The 16,275-nt window shown below is 31.3% G+C and overlaps 2 protein-coding genes and 1 non-coding gene across 3 annotated transcripts; 2 read left to right on the top strand and 1 right to left on the bottom strand.

Annotated features, from left to right (window-relative positions):
* Positions 1–3: 3 nt before the first annotated feature.
* LOC119601718 (activity-regulated cytoskeleton associated protein 1-like) lies at positions 4–1,235 on the bottom strand. Its single transcript, XM_037952855.1, has one exon. The coding sequence runs from the start codon at positions 1,129–1,131 to the stop codon at positions 325–327; it is 807 nt and encodes a 268-aa protein (XP_037808783.1). The 5' UTR covers positions 1,132–1,235; the 3' UTR covers positions 4–324.
* Positions 1,236–11,615: 10,380 nt separating this feature from the next.
* On the top strand, positions 11,616–12,315 carry LOC119601719. The gene has a single exon (XM_037952856.1). The coding sequence runs from the start codon at positions 11,671–11,673 to the stop codon at positions 12,208–12,210; it is 540 nt and encodes a 179-aa protein (XP_037808784.1). The 5' UTR covers positions 11,616–11,670; the 3' UTR covers positions 12,211–12,315.
* Positions 12,316–12,815: 500 nt separating this feature from the next.
* Trnad-guc lies at positions 12,816–12,887 on the top strand. The gene has a single exon. It is a non-coding gene; the product is annotated as a tRNA-Asp (tRNA).
* The last annotated feature ends 3,388 nt before the right edge of the window (positions 12,888–16,275 follow it).

The raw sequence follows: 16,275 nt of genomic DNA, 5'->3' as shown, positions 1-16,275 counted from the left end.
CAATTAGACCTGAAAATAGTGTTTTTCTTAAGAATAAACATTAATAATAATTGAAATAATATGTTAAACTAGATCTTAAATTACAGATGAAGGGTTTGAATGGAAAAACAAATAAAAATCTGTAGGATTAATATAAATAAATTAATTACAAATAAAAGTGTTATGAAAGTTTAATATTTAAATTATGCTAATATTTATTGTTAATAATAAATTATTAAATATAAATAAAATGGTAATACTTATGAATACATGCAAGTGTTTAAAAATTGAACTAAAATTAAAGAAAGGGTGTTGGACAGTTAGGTTCATTAACCATTCAACTGTTCACATACTACAATTCGGATTAGTTCCTTCTTCTTGTTCTTCTGGAGCATTAGCACGACGCTTTGGATCACCATGACTAGCATTATCAGTATTTTTACGTTTACGACATTCTCTAAAAGTATGACCCCTATAATTGCAATTTGTACATCTCTTAGGAACTCTAGCTGAATTTACTTGATGTCTCATTTGAACTTGATCTTCACGCATATTTTGCTCTATCACACGACCTCTTTCCAATAAATCTTTAAATGTTTTGATATCATGACGGGCAATATATTTGCGATATTTGATATTAAGAAGACCATAAATAAAATCAATTTCGCACTCTTCATCATGTCTACCATCGGGCAGTTGGGCCAATAGGGCTCTCTTTTGACACACAAAGGTATCTATAGCTTTGCGATCATCCTGCTTTTGTTCAAAAATTTCACCATATATTTGATAAGCCGGTTTGGTGGGTGAGAAATGATCACGTATCAAAGATAAAGCATCATTCCAACATTTCACCTCTTTACGTACCCCCTGCCACCAGGTTGAGGCCATGCCATGGAACAATAATGAAATACTTTTTAAGGCATCTTCATCGGTTATCGCTTCTATCTCTTTGTAGGTTACAATTGAGGTAATAAATTCCTCGACAATTTCATGATCACGTTCACCCCCAAAACGGGAACAACAATTACTGAAATTTCCTTTGGATTTGATGATATTTGAAGAATTTGAATCACTGCCACTTGTAGCTGTAGCTCGGACGGACTGTATGAGTTGTTGTAATTGTTCGGTTGTCATTTGTATAATTTGTGCCATTTTTGTCTTTGTTGTTGTTCTATATTTTGTGTAATTTATTTATTTCTTTTGGAATTTTTTATTTAAAGCTCTCTGCTTTATCATTTAAAGAATAATAAAGCCGGTGCCGGTATATTTGCTGTTTATATAGTCGATAAGTGGCCGGTGTTTATATTTTTTTTCAGTTGTTTGGATTTTTAAGAGAGAGTCACGCGTATTAGTCATTGCCAAAAAAATAGCTCTTTTTATACCCTACACATCTGTGTGTAATATGTTTGAAATTGGAAGATGTCACAAATTTAGACTAAACTATAAACTAGACTACAGACTAAACTGTAGACTAAGTGTTCACTAGTCTATTGACTAATATGAGGACTACTTATCAAGAGTTTATAGGTTAGAAAAAATACCGAAATTATCGTGGGGATACAAATTATAATGAAAAGTACTGAAAAAAGTACTCAAACACTAAATTTGCCTGCCTGACATAAGTTGCATTTTAGTGCAGTGGGCTGTAAGTTTCGACCTAACCTATGTATTAAAATATGTTTTTAGTTTAGTTTGACTATTTTAATATTTTATGTTTGTTTATATATCTCTCACTCTCTCTCTCTCTCTCTCTTTAAGTTTATATTTTTATTATGTATTTGTTATTTACTTACACATTATTGTGAAATTATTATTATGACGTACTGAAGCAAATCACAAATGTTTTGAATCCATGGAAATAAGGCCAACTACAACTATGAATGGGTATTAAAGTAATTCATGTTTTTACTTATAATTAAGTTGCTTTAAAGGGGATTTACATTTTCTTTTTGGTGAATAGTGACAGTTGGCAAACACAAGAATATGGTATTTGTTAAAGTATGTATAAATGATCTGGACTAAAATCTAGCCTACAGCCTTACTATATTTTATAATAATTTTTATCTATAGTCCAGTCTATGGTCAAGTCTATAGTCTTGCCTATAGTCTAGTCTATAGTCTAGTCTATAGTCTAGTCTATAGTCTTGTATATAGTCTAGTCCATAGTCTAGTCTATAGTCTAGTCTATAGTCTAGTCTATAGTCTAGTATATAGTCTAGTCTAGTCTATAGTCTAGTCTATAGTCTAGTCTATAGTCTAGTCTATAGTCTAGTCTATAGTCTAGTCTATAGTCTAGTCTATAGTCTAGTCTATAGTCTAGTCTATAGTATAGTCTAGTTTATAGTCTGGTCTATAGTCTAGTCTATAGTCTAGTCTATAGTCTAGTCTATAATCTATAGTCGTGTATTCTATAGTCGTCTAGTCTATATTCGTCTATTCTATAGTCGTGTCTAGAGTATAGTCTATAGTCTAGTCTATAGTCTAGTCTATAGTCTAGTCTATAGTCTAGTCTATAGTCTAGTCTATAGTCTAGTCTATAGTCTAGTCTATAGTCTAGCCTATAGTCTAGTCTATAGTCTAGTCTATAGTCTAGACTATAGTCTAGTCTATAATTTAGTCTATAGTCTAGTCTATAGTTTAGTCTATAGTCTAGCCTATAGTCTAGTCTATAGTCTAGACTATAGTCTAGTCTATAGTCTAGTCTAGTCTATAGTCTAGTCTATAGTCTAGTCTATAGTCTAGTCTATAGTCTAGTCTATAGTCTAGTCTATAGTCTAGTCTATTATCTAGTCTATAGTCTAGTCTATAGTCTAGTCTATAGTCTAGTCTATAGTCTAGTCTATAGTCTAGTCTATAGTCTAGTCTATAGTCTAGTCTATAGTCTAGTCTATAGTCTAGTCTATAGTCCTATAGTCTAGTCTATAGTCTAGTCTATAGTAGTCTATAGTCTAGTCTATAGTCTAATCTATAGTCTAGTCTATAGTCTAGTCTATAGTCTAGTCTACAGTCTAGTCTATAGTCTAGTCTATAGTCTAGTCTATAGTCTAGTCTATAGTCTAGTCTATAGTCTAGTCTATAGTCTAGTCTATAGTCTAGTATATAGTCTAGTCTATAGTCTAGTCTATAGTCTAGTCTATAGTCTAGTCTATAGTCTAGTCTATAGTCTTGTATATAGTCTAGTCCATAGTCTAGTCTATAGTCTAGTCTATAGTCTAGTCTATAGTCTAGTATATAGTCTAGTCTATAGTCTAGTCTATAGTCTAGTCTATAGTCTAGTCTATAGTCTAGTCTATAGTCTAGTCTATAGTCTAGTCTATAGTCTTGTCTATAGTCTAGTCTATAGTCTAGTCTATAGTCCAGTCTATAGTCTAGTCTATAGTCTAGTCTATAGTCTAGTCTATAGTCTAGTCTATAGTCTAGTCTATAGTCTAGTCTATAGTCTAGTCTATAGTCTAGTCTATAGTCTAGTCTATAGTCTAGTCTATAGTCTAGTCTATAGTCTAGTCTATAGTCTAGTTTATAGTCTAGTCTATAGTCTAGTCTATAGTCTAGTCTATAGTCTAGTCTATAGTCTAGTCTATAGTCTAGTCTATAGTCTAGTCTATAGTCTAGTCTATAGTCTAGTCTATAGTCTAGTCTATAGTCTAGTCTATAGTCTAGTCTATAGTCCAGTCTATAGTCTAGTCTATAGTCTAGTCTATAGTCTAGTCTATAGTCTAGTCTATAGTCTAGTCTAGCCTCTAGTCTATAGTCTAGTCTAGCCTCTAGTCTATAGTCTAGTCTAGTCTATAGTCTAGTCTATAGTCCAGTCTATAGTCTAGTCTATAGTCTAGTCTATAGTCTAGTCTATAGTCTAGTCTATAGTCTAGTCTATAGTCTAGTCTATAGTCTAGTCTATAGTCTAGTCTATAGTCTAGTCTATAGTCTAGTCTATAGTCTAGTCTATAGTATAGTCTATAGTCTAGTCTATAGTCTAGTCTATAGTCTAGTCTATAGCCTAGTCTATAGCCTAGTCTATAGTCTAGTCTACAGTTTAGTCTATATAATGGACTATAGTCTGAATTTTAGTCAAGTCTATGGTCTGATCAATAGTCAAGTCCATAGTCTAAAATATTTCCTATTCTATTGCCTATATTATAGATTATTCCATAGTCTATCCTATTCATAATTGTCGCTTTAAAAGTTTATTTTTTTTTAAATTTCACGAGACTTTCGAAAACACTGTGTCCTTTAGAAAGTTTCTAAATAATCCATTGGAATAGAAAACTTTTTTAAATATAACTTTTTATTAATTTCTTTAATAACGTTTAATTAAAAAATATTCTTTTCAACAAAGTTTATTAACAAGACAATGACAGCAATTATCATGACAAACAACAAAAAATAATAAACAACTTTTCACCACACCAAAACAAAATAAACTTCTTTGTCAACAATCTGTGATACTCAAGTGTTGTAACAGAAGTTATATTTAAGATTTAAAGTTTCTTGTTGGATTTCTGTTTCTTTTTCATGTGGTATCAAAAGAGCGTTAATTGAAATTAACATTTATAAAAACGTGTATAAACTGGGAAAAAAATTAAGACGCAAAACGTTTACAACTGTCAAAATATTTGGCAAATATATGTATTGAAATGTAAGCAAATGTGAAGGCGAAAATGCAGCTTAATTAATGCCTTTTAAGAGATTTTCTTGTAGTGAATAGTTATTTATTTAAATATTTTTTTGTGGAATTGAAGCTTTAATAGTTGTAATATTAAATGGATATTTGTTAATGTTAATATAACAGGTTTTAAGTAGTAGAATTTTCAGTTTGAAATTTTAATATTTCAAAAATTTTGAGCCGAAGGACCATTAGAAGTTTCGGTAAGAAAGATGTTTTTAAATAAATTGTTTGAAATGGAAATGGTTCCAACTTCTCTAGATAAAATTTAAAATCTTCAAATTATAATATTTTCTATAAGTTATGTCTTAAGTCCATAAAAAAATCCATTTTTAGAATGACCTTTAACCTGCCCAATAATAATACAAAAACATTCATAAATTTTAGTTGAGTATTCGTATGATTCATGATCGGTTTCCGCTTAAATCCTAAAAGACATATTAATGCACCTTTAAACAAAACAAATCGTAAAAAATAATGAATGAATTGATAAAAATTTGGAAAACTGCTACACATTGAAATATGTATTTTGTTAATGTTTATAATGCTCAACTGAATACACTTAACGAAAATTTTCTTTTTTCTAGAATCGTATATCGTTCTGTGGATCTTACATCCATGGAACCATATACTACTTCTTTAAATTCTGTAAGAACGGTATACAATTATAAAGTGTCAGCATAGTTCAATAATAGAGCGTTATTCCTTCTAAAAGTCTCTGGTGTTTAAGACTAATGTTAAGGACATGTCTGGACTATAGTCTAGTCTATAGTCGTCTAGTCTATAGTCGTCTAGTCTATAGTCGTCTAGTCTATAGTCGTCTAGTCTATAGTCGTGTATTCTATAGTCGTCTAGTCTATAGTCTTGAGTATAGTCTAGTCGAGTCTATAGTCTAGTCTAGAGTATATTCCAGTCTATAGTCTAGTCTATAGTCTAGTCTATAGTCTAGTCTATAGTATAGTCTATAGTCTAGTCTAAAGTCTAGTCTATAGTTTAGTCTAAAGTCTGTTATATATATATATATATATATATATATATATATATATATATATATATATATATATATATATATATATAATCTAGTAAATAGTCTAATATATAGGCATAATATTGTGAATCGAATATTTTACTCTATTTTTTTTTTTTTTCAGTGTAAATATAAATCATAATTTCTTAACGCGAACACATTCAATAAATTTCAAGATTAAAACAAAGAATTTTAACGGTGTTATTTTTTTCGTGAATGCAACATGAAATAAGCACACACCTTAAAAAATACTGACAACATAACAGCAACAAAAAAATCATTAATAAATTTTAAATCAACAACGGCAGCAACATCAAAACAACAAATCCAAAATCTCTACAGTCACCCCGACAAAAGAACAACATGCCACCAAGACACAACAAATGAAACAACCAAATAATGTAAATGACACATATTTAAGATTTAAATCATTTTTCTAAATTGTAAAAATAATAAAAAAAAAATTAAGAATATTTATAGTTTGAATTAATGTTGTTGACAGTAGATTACTTATAAATTGTATGTAAATAGCAATTGTTTATTGTTTGCAACATTTATTACTGGGTGGTATTTTGTCAGCCATTGAATAAGAATAAATTGTTATTAATATATCATTATTTAATAGTTTATTGATATTTTTATAGACAAAATCGATTTATTTATATTTATTGATGCTCTAGATTATGAAGAAGTTGCAATAGATGATCAATAAATTTCGCAATGAGAAAAAGTTTTAAACATATGGTGTTTAACTGATTAGACAGGACTATATAATCTTAATTTATATTCTGATCTATATTCTAGACAAGAATCTAGTCTATAGTCTGGACTACAGTCTAGTCTATAGTCTGGACTATAGTCTAGTCTAAAGTCTGGACTACAGTCTAGTCTATAGTCTGGACTATAGTCTAGTCTATAGTCTGGACTATAGTCTAGTCTATAGTCTGGACTATAGTCTAGTCTATAGTCTGGACTATAGTCTAGTCTATAGTCTGGACTATAGTCTAGTCTATAGTCTGGACTATAGTCTAGTCTATAGTCTGGACTATAGTCTAGTCTATAGTCTGGACTATAGTCTAGTCTATAGTCTGGACTACAGTCTAGTCTATAGTCTGGACTATAGTTCTGGACTATAGTCTAATCTATAGTCTGGACTATAGTCTAGTCTACAGTCTGGACTATAGTCTAGTCTACAGTCTGGACTATAGTCTAGTCTATAGTCTGGACTATAGTCTAGTCTATAGTCTGGACTATAGTCTAGTCTATAGTCTGGACTATAGTCTAGTCTATAGTCTGGACTATAGTCTAGTCTATAGTCTGGACTATAGTCTAGTCTATAGTCTGGACTATAGTCTAGTCTATAGTCTGGACTATAGTCTAGTCTATAGTCTGGACTATAGTCTAGTCTATAGTCTGGACTATAGTCTAGTCTATAGTCTGGACTATAGTCAAGTCTATAGTCTGGACTATAGTCTAGTCTATAGTCTGGACTATAGTCTAGTCTATAGTCTGGACTATAGTCTAGTCTATAGTCTGGACTATAGTCTAGTCTATAGTCTGGACTATAGTCTAGTCTATAGTCTGGACTATAGTCTAGTCTATAGTCTGGACTATAGTCTAGTCTATAGTCTGGACTATAGTCTAGTCTATAGTCTGGACTATAGTCTAGTCTATAGTCTGGACTATAGTCTAGTCTACAGTCTGGACTATAGTCTAGTCTATAGTCTGGACTATAGTCTAGTCTATAGTCTGGACTATAGTCTAGTCTGTAGGCTGGACTATAGTCTAGTCTAGTCTGTAGGCTGGACTATAGTCTAGTATATAATCTGGACTATAGTCTAGTCTATAGTCTGGACTATAGTCTAGTCTGTAGTCTGGACTATAGTCTAGTCTATAGTCTGAACTATAGTCTAGTCTGTAGGCTGGACTATAGTCTAGGCTATAATCTGGACTATAGTCTAGTCTATAGTCTGGACTACAGTCTAGTATATAGTCTGGACTACAGCCTAGTCTATAGTCTGTACTACAGTCTAGTCCATAGTCTGTACTACAGCCTTGTCTATAGTCTGGACTATAGTCTAGTCTATAGTCTGTAGTCTAATTTATATTATGGACTATAGTCTAATCTATATTCTGGACTATAGTCTGTACTATAGTCTGTACTATAGTCTGGACTATAGTCTAGCCTATAGTCTGGACTATAGTCTAGTCTATAGTCTGGACTATAGTCTAGTCTATAGTCTGGACTATAGTCTAGTCTATAGTCTGGACTATAGTCTAGTCTATAGTCTGGACTATAGTCTAGTCTATAGTCTGGACTATAGTCTAGTTTATAGTCTGGACTATAGTCTAGTCTATAGTCTGGACTATAGTCTAGTCTATAGTCTGGACTATAGACTAGACTATAGTCCAGACTATAGTCTAGTCTATAGTCTGGACTATAGTCTAGTCTAGTCTATAGTCTGGACTATAGTCTAGTCTAGTCTATAGTCTGGACTATAGTCTAGTCTAGTCTATAGTCTGGACTATAGTCTAGTCTATAGTCTGGACTATAGTCTAGTCTATAGTCTGGACTATAGTCTAGTCTATAGTCTGGACTATAGTCTAGTCTATAGTCTGGACTATAGTCTAGTCTATAGTCTGGACTATAGTCTAGTCTATAGTCTGGACTATAGTCTAGTCTATAATCTGGACTATAGTCTAGTCTATAGTCTGGACTATAGTCTAGTCTACAGTCTGGACTATAGTCTAGTCTATAGTCTGGACTATAGTCTAGTCTACAGTCTGGACTATAGTCTAGTCTATAGTCTGGACTATAGTCGTGTCTATAGTCTGGACTATAGTCTTGTCTATAGTCTGGACTATAGTCTTGTCTATAGTTTAATCAATAATCTGGAGTAGGGTATAATCTATGGTCTGGACTACTGTAAAGCCTTTAGTCTAGACAATAATCAAGTCTATATGAGGTCTCATATGAGGCATGTACTAGACTATAGTCTAATCTATTAACTAGTTTATAGTCTGGACTAAAGGTTATTCTTTAATCTGGATTCTCGTCTAGTCTATGGTCGGGATTATTATAGTCTATAGTTTGGTCTACAGGTTAGTCTATAGTCTGGACTATATATAGGAAATACCCTAATACAAGCATTTATTTTTTCCAAAATCTATTGCTGACTAATTTTATTACTTCTTCCAATTGCTTGCTATTGATGCTGTTGGAGTCATTGTCATTGCCTGCTAAACTGCTGCTGCTTTTCAGTTAAACCCAAAAACTCACTTGCTCAAAAAATGAGTAAGTGTTAGTATATATGTAGATGTCTGGCCTGTTAATTGGATAAAATTTGTTGAATGCTTCCAATTCACTCACTATGTATTCAGTAAATTGAATTCAGTGGACTAAAAGAGTTGCTAAAAATTTTGTAAAATTTTTAGGAAATGTTTTATTTTTCTTCTTCTTTATAATTTTTACTTAAACTCTTCAGTGAAGTAAAGCATATAAATAAATATTTTGTAAACTGAATTAAGTGTGCAGAAAGGATTAAAATGGCGAGAGAACAGTTGTAAAGGGATATATGTATATAACAAACTACAACTTTGGTAATATATTATAGAAGTAGATTTAAATTTTAAAATCATTTTCAGAATTTTAAAATTAATAATGAGTAAGATTTTAGTTTTTATAATTAATAATTTTCACCACCTTGAAACGATACATCTATACGTTTTCCATAGTGTTAAAGAAGTTATTAGTACCTATGTCGAGAAAACCCTTACATGGGATTAGGTGGAGTTAAGATATTACAAACACTATTTTCAAAGAATGTTTTCACTCAAACAAGAGTTTTCATGAAAATCTTAAAATTGTTTTTCTTATGGGAATATTTCTTATTTCTTAAAAAGGGAAAACTGATAGTATACGCACAATTGGGACGAACGACGATTTTTTCGGAACGAATATTCGTCGTCAGAAATAGAACACACTTTGGTATATGAAAGTGTACACAATCATTGCGTATGACGAAATTCGTCTTACGTAACGAACTATGCGATACGTTTATTTCTATTTCGTACACAGACGAACGACGAATTAATTGGGGAAAATTGTTTTAAAACCAATTCCGTTAGCCCGAATTTGCTGAAATTTGGCGGTTGTGAGTACAGCTAATGACAATACAATATTATGTTCGAATATTCGAAATTATAATCGAAAATTCGAAGTTATGCTCGAAAAATTTTTTATGCTCTTAAAATAATCTTTGGGTCATAAAAACTAAAAATAAAATTTTCGAAAATTCGAACTTAAGTTCGAAAAATTTTTAAAGCCATTAAAACTAGTTCTCGTGGCCCGAATTGTCTGAAATTTGGCAGTCTGGAGTACACTTGATGACACTACAATGCTATGTTGGAATATTTAAAATTAAGTTCGAAAATTCGAAGTAATGCTCGAAAAAATTTTAAAGCTGTTAAAATAATCTGAAAATTTGGGATATTCACAAAAATATAATTTTAGTTCTTTTCGAGGCCAATTTCTTACATTTTCTAATTTCGAAATAATGTTCGAATAAATTTTAAAGCTGTTAAAATTACCTCAAAATCTTCTTTTTTTTTACTTTTTCCAATTTCGAACAAACAAATTTTGAAACGAATTCGCAGTACGAATAATTTGATTGTGTTCCATTCGACGAATTTACGCAACGAATATTTGTCGACTAGTTCATCGTGCTATACGAAATTCGTCGTTCGTCCCAATTGTGCGTATACCATGATGTGTTGTCTCTTTCCTGTAGGTTGTCAATCTGTCACTAACACTTTTATAATATAGGGTCGATTTATTTTAGTCAATTGTTAAGAACATCCAGATGTACTCATTAATTTTAGGATGACATTAAAGTGAACACTTCTATATTCAGAAATATATGTTTATTTAAGGGAATTATTTTGTATTTCATTTAAGATAAGCTTCATTGCTGAAATTTTGAGTCAAATTGGGCCTAGTTACTAAAAAGACATGAAGTCCAAAACCTTTTTTCGATTTGTAATTTTATAAATTTTAGTCTATAGTCTCGACTATAGTCTAGTTTATAGACCGGACAAGTCTTTCGTATGGACTATAGTCTACTCTAGACTATAACATAGTCTATACTATAGGCTATAATATAGTCTATACTCTGGACTATAGTCTAGTATATAGTCTGGTATATACTCTAGTCTATAGTCTGGACTATAGTCTAGTATTTAGTCTGAACTATAGTCTAGTCTATAGTCTCAACTATAGTCTAGTCCAATGTCTGGAAGATTGTCTATAGTGTGTACTATAGCCTAGTCTATAGGCCAAACTATAAAATAGTCTATAGTCTGGACTATAGTTAAGTCCATTGTCTGAACATAATCAGAAAATTTTCTAAAGAAATATAAACATTATTGAAAATTTTCTAAAGAAATAGAAATTTTATGGAAAATTCTCTAAAGAAATAGAAAATTAATGGAAAATTTTCTAAAGAAATTGAAATTTTATCGAAAATTCTCTAAAGAAATTGAAATTTTATCGAAAATTTTCTAAAGAAATAAAAAATGTATCAAATATCCTCTAGAGAAATAGAAAAATTATTGAAAATCTTCTAAAGAAATAGAAAATTTATAAAATATTTTCTAAAGAAATAGAAAGTTTCTTAAACACATACATATAAATATATTTCTTTTATCGAAAAAATTTTAAAAATTATAATATTTATCAAAAGTTTTCTATAGAAAAAGAAAATTTATAAAAAAAAATTGTCTATAGAAACTAAAACTGTCTATAAAAATTGTCCATAGAAACTAAAAATTTATCAACAATTCTAATTAACATTTTTAAAAAGTACTCCTAATCACTTAAAGGGTTAATGCCGGCCGGCCGGCAAAAACAACAACAACAACAATAACACACAACAAAATGGGACACATTTTAAAAAAACTTCCATCAAAGGCAAACGCATTTACAAAATATTTCTCCAGCATAATGGAAGCAAAGCAATCCCAATCCCTAGTAGCAGCTGCACCAGCTGATGAACGTAACATAGAAATAAAGGCACGCATTGGTTCCGATGAAGAATTTGAAAAACGTGTGACCATTGCAAAGAAACTAACCAACTCTAATGGAGAGTTAATAGTACAACGTGATGTTTTCTTTAATTCCCAAAGTGGACGTTTTAAACTGCGCTATCTACAGCCTCCAGCGCGTTCTCAACTTGTCTACTATGATCGTCCCGATGTGGCCGGACCAAAATTGTCAAAATTCAATAAAACCGAACTTGATGAGCCGAAGGTAATGGAGAAGATTCTAACACAAAAGAAACGTTATTTGTTTATGTATGAGAGGACACGTATACACTTGGATAAGGTGGAGGATTTGGGTAATTTTATGGAATTTGAAGTATGTTTATTGCCGGAGCAGACAATAGAAGAGGGTCAGGCGGTGGCTGATAAGTTGATAAAGGAATTTGGCATTAAAACAGAAGATCTAATGACTGGAGCCTACTTTGATGAGTTGAAGAAGTGATGTTGAAGTTATAAATAAATGTAATTTTATAAACTAAGTTAATGATTAAAAGTAAACATTAAACATATTTGTTGTAAACAAAACGAAAAAAACATGTTTTGTATTTGTTGTTGCGTTTTCATAGAGACTCCACAAAACATTTTCTAACATTTTACCGCCAAAAATATTAGGGTGACAGTCTTTAAGCATTTTAAATGGTACTTACTTATTATTTATACAATTTAACAGCACACTCCATTTCCTTTTGCATTTGATTTAGTTACAGTTTTAGTTTAATATGTTATTTATCACTTAATTGTTTAATTACATTTAATTTTCTAAGATAAAGTTCATAGTTTTTCATTTTCACTAAATTTCTACTGTCTCTCACCAGTTGGAAAAATAAACTAACCAACAAGGATGGTAAATGCGAATTGTCTGCGGAATAATAATACAATCCAATTGGTACTTTTTTATTGATTCAAGTATTAAAATTGTATTTTTTTTTTCACCACCATTTGGTGAATTTCATATTAAACAGTGACATCTGATGGCTAATAAGGAAGAGAAGGTTACAAAGTAAAACGGAATAGTAAACAACTACATTTGTCATACCACATTCAACATCCTCGATAGTATAGTGGTCAGTATCCCCGCCTGTCACGCGGGAGACCGGGGTTCAATTCCCCGTCGGGGAGATGTCAAATTATTTTTTTATTTTTTAGACCATAACTAAGTCTATAGTCTAGTCTAATCTATAGTCTAGTCTATAGACTAGTCTATAGTCTAGTCTAGTCTATAGACTAGTCTATAGTCTAGTCTATAGTCTAGTCTATAGTCTAGTCTATAGTCTAGTCTATAGTCTAGTCTATAGTCTAGTCTATAGTTTAGTCTATAGTCTAGTCTATAGTCTAGTCTATAGTCTAGTCTATAGTCTAGTTTATAGTCTAGTCTATAGTCTAGTCTATAGTCTAGTCTATAGTCTAGTCTATAGTCTAGTCTATAGTCTAGTCTATAGTCTAGTCTATAGTCTAGTCTATAGTTTAGTCTATAGTCTAGTCTATAGTCTAGTCTATAGTCTAGTCTATAGTCTAGTCTATAGTCTAGTCTATAGTCTAGCCTATAGTCTAGTCTATAGTCTAGTCTATAGTCTAGTCTATAGTCTAGTCTATAGTCTAGTCTATAGTCTAGTCTATAGTCTAGTCTATAGTCTAGTCTATAGTCTAGTCTATAGTCTAGTCTATAGTCTAGTCTATAGTCTAGTCTATAGTCTAGTCTATAGTCTAGTCTATAGTCTAGCCTTGTCTAGTCTATAGTCTAGTCTATAGTCTAGTCTATAGTCTAGTCTATAGTCTAGTCTATAGTCTAGTCTATAGTCTAGTCAGACTATAGTCTATTCTATAAAGGGAACATATTCTAGTCTATAGTCTTGTCTATAGTCTATCTAGTTAGGTCTATAGTCTGAACTAAAGTCTAGTCTATAGTCTGAACTATGTCCTACTCTATAGTCTGGACTATGGTCTAGTCTATAGTCTGGATTATTTGTGTGTCCAGCCTGTTTGTTCCAAATTTGAATAGATGGACGAGGTCTTGTTTAATTTGAACCTTATATATACTATTAATAGTTTTTAATTTAGCTATTTTTTCAACCATGAATAGCTGTTGCATTGAATAACTTTTATTTGTTAATAAACTTATAGTTTTTTTTAATAACTTTCTTTATAGATTAGTTTTATTAATTGGAATTAAAGCATTTTCCTAAACTTGACTCTAATTTATATGCAAAATCCATTCGTGCATATTAAAAGTATAAATTCATTTAGGCGTTTTCTCGTTTATTGTTTTTGTATTACCTACCATTGGCCTTTCATAACTTTGAGTAAATCCTATTGACGAGTGTTTAACTATTTCAGTGCTAAACCCCAACTAACCAAACAATACGTACGTATGTAAGGGGAAAAACAAAAATTGTAGAAAAAGTTTTTTTCACAAAAGTTATTAGAGAAACTAGAATCTTTTTAGGTAAATAATTTGTTCTTACTTTTTATATGAAGTGTAATTAATTATGGGTAGCAGTATAAATATATTTTAAAAAGCAAAATTAATACGAAGGTACATACATTTGTAGGTATGTATATACAAAAAAAGGGACCTGTACTTAGGTACCTTTAAATATGCAATACCAACTGGATTAGGAAACTTTTTCTCTAGATAGTTAGACTAGACTAAACTATAGGCTAGACTATAGACTGGATTTAGGAAACTTTTTCTGTAGAAAGTTAGACTAGACTATAGACTAGACTATAGACTAGACTATAGACTAGACTATAGACTAGACTATAGACAAGACTATAGACAAGACTATAGACTAGACTATACTAGACTATAGACTAGACTATAGACTAGACTATAGACTAGACTATAGACTAGACTATAGACTAGACTATAGATTAGACTATAGACTAGACTATAGACTAGACTATAGACTAGACTATAGACTAGACTATAGACTAGACTATAGACTAGACTATAGACTAGACTATAGATTAGATTAGACTATAGACTTAGACCTATAGACTTAACTATAGACTAAGACCTATAGACTAGACGATAGACTAGACTATAGACTAGACTATAGACTAGACTATAGACTAGACATAGACTAGACTATAGACATAGACTATAGACTAGGACTATAGACTAGACTATAGAACTAGACTATAGACTAGACTATAGACTAGACTATAGACTAGACGATAGACTAGACTATGACTAGACTATACAACTAATAGCTGGACTATAAACCTATACTAATGAACTAGGGGCTACAAAACTAGAATAAGACTAGACTAGGCTATAAACTAGACTATAGACTAGACTAGGCTAGTAAACTAGACTATAGACTAGACTATAGACCGAGGACTATAGACTAGACTATAGACTAGACTATAGACTAGACTAATAGACTAGACTATAAGACTAGTACTATAGACTAGAACTATAGACTAGACTATAGACTAGACTATAGACTAGAACTATAGACTAGACGATAGAACTAGAACTATTAAGGACTAGACTATAGACTAGACCTATAGACTAAGACTATAGAACTAGAACTATAGACTTACTATAGACTAGACTATAGACCTAGACTATAGACAACTATATACTAGACTATAGACTAGACGATAGAACTAGACTATAGACTGGACTATAGACTAGACCATAGACTAGACTTATAGACTAGACTATAGACGAGACTAGACTATAGACTAGACTATAGACTAGACTATAGACTATACTATAGACTAGACTATAGACTAGACTATAGACTAGACTATAGACTAGACTATAGACTAGACTATAGACTAGACTATAGACTAGACTATAGACTAGACTATAGACTAGACTATAGACTAGACTATAGACTAGACTATAGACTAGACTATAGACTAGACTATAGACTAGACTATAGACTAGACTATAGACTAGACTATAGACTAGACTATAGACTAGACTATAGACTAGACTATAGACTAGACTATAGACTAGACTATAGACTAGACTATAGACTAGACTATAGACTAGACTATAGACTAGACTATAGACTAGACTATAGACTAGACTATAGACTAGACTATAGACTAAACTACAGACTAGACTATAGACTAGACTATAGACTAGACTATAGACTAGACTATAGACTAGACTATAGACTAGACTATAGACTAGACTATAGACTAGACTATAGACTAGACTAGACTATAGACTAGACTATAGACTAGACTATAGACTAGACTATAGACTAGACTATAGACTAGACTATAGACTAGACTATAGACTAGACTATAGACTAGACTATAGACTAGACTATAGACTAGACTATAGACTAGACTATAGACTAGACTATAGACTAGACTATAGACTAGACTATAGACTAACTATAGACTACTATAGACTAGACTATAGACTAGACTATAGACTAGACTATAGACTAGACTATAGACTAGACTATAGACTAGACTATAGACTACTATAGACTAGATATAGACTAGACTATAGACTAGACTATAGACTAGACTATAG

Source organism: Lucilia sericata, unplaced genomic scaffold, assembly GCF_015586225.1.
Source record: "Lucilia sericata isolate MDLA Ls3-8-SP2 unplaced genomic scaffold, ASM1558622v1 Contig000186F_arrow, whole genome shotgun sequence".
NCBI lineage: Eukaryota > Metazoa > Arthropoda > Insecta > Diptera > Calliphoridae > Lucilia > Lucilia sericata.
This window is presented reverse-complemented; position numbering and strand designations above follow the sequence as displayed.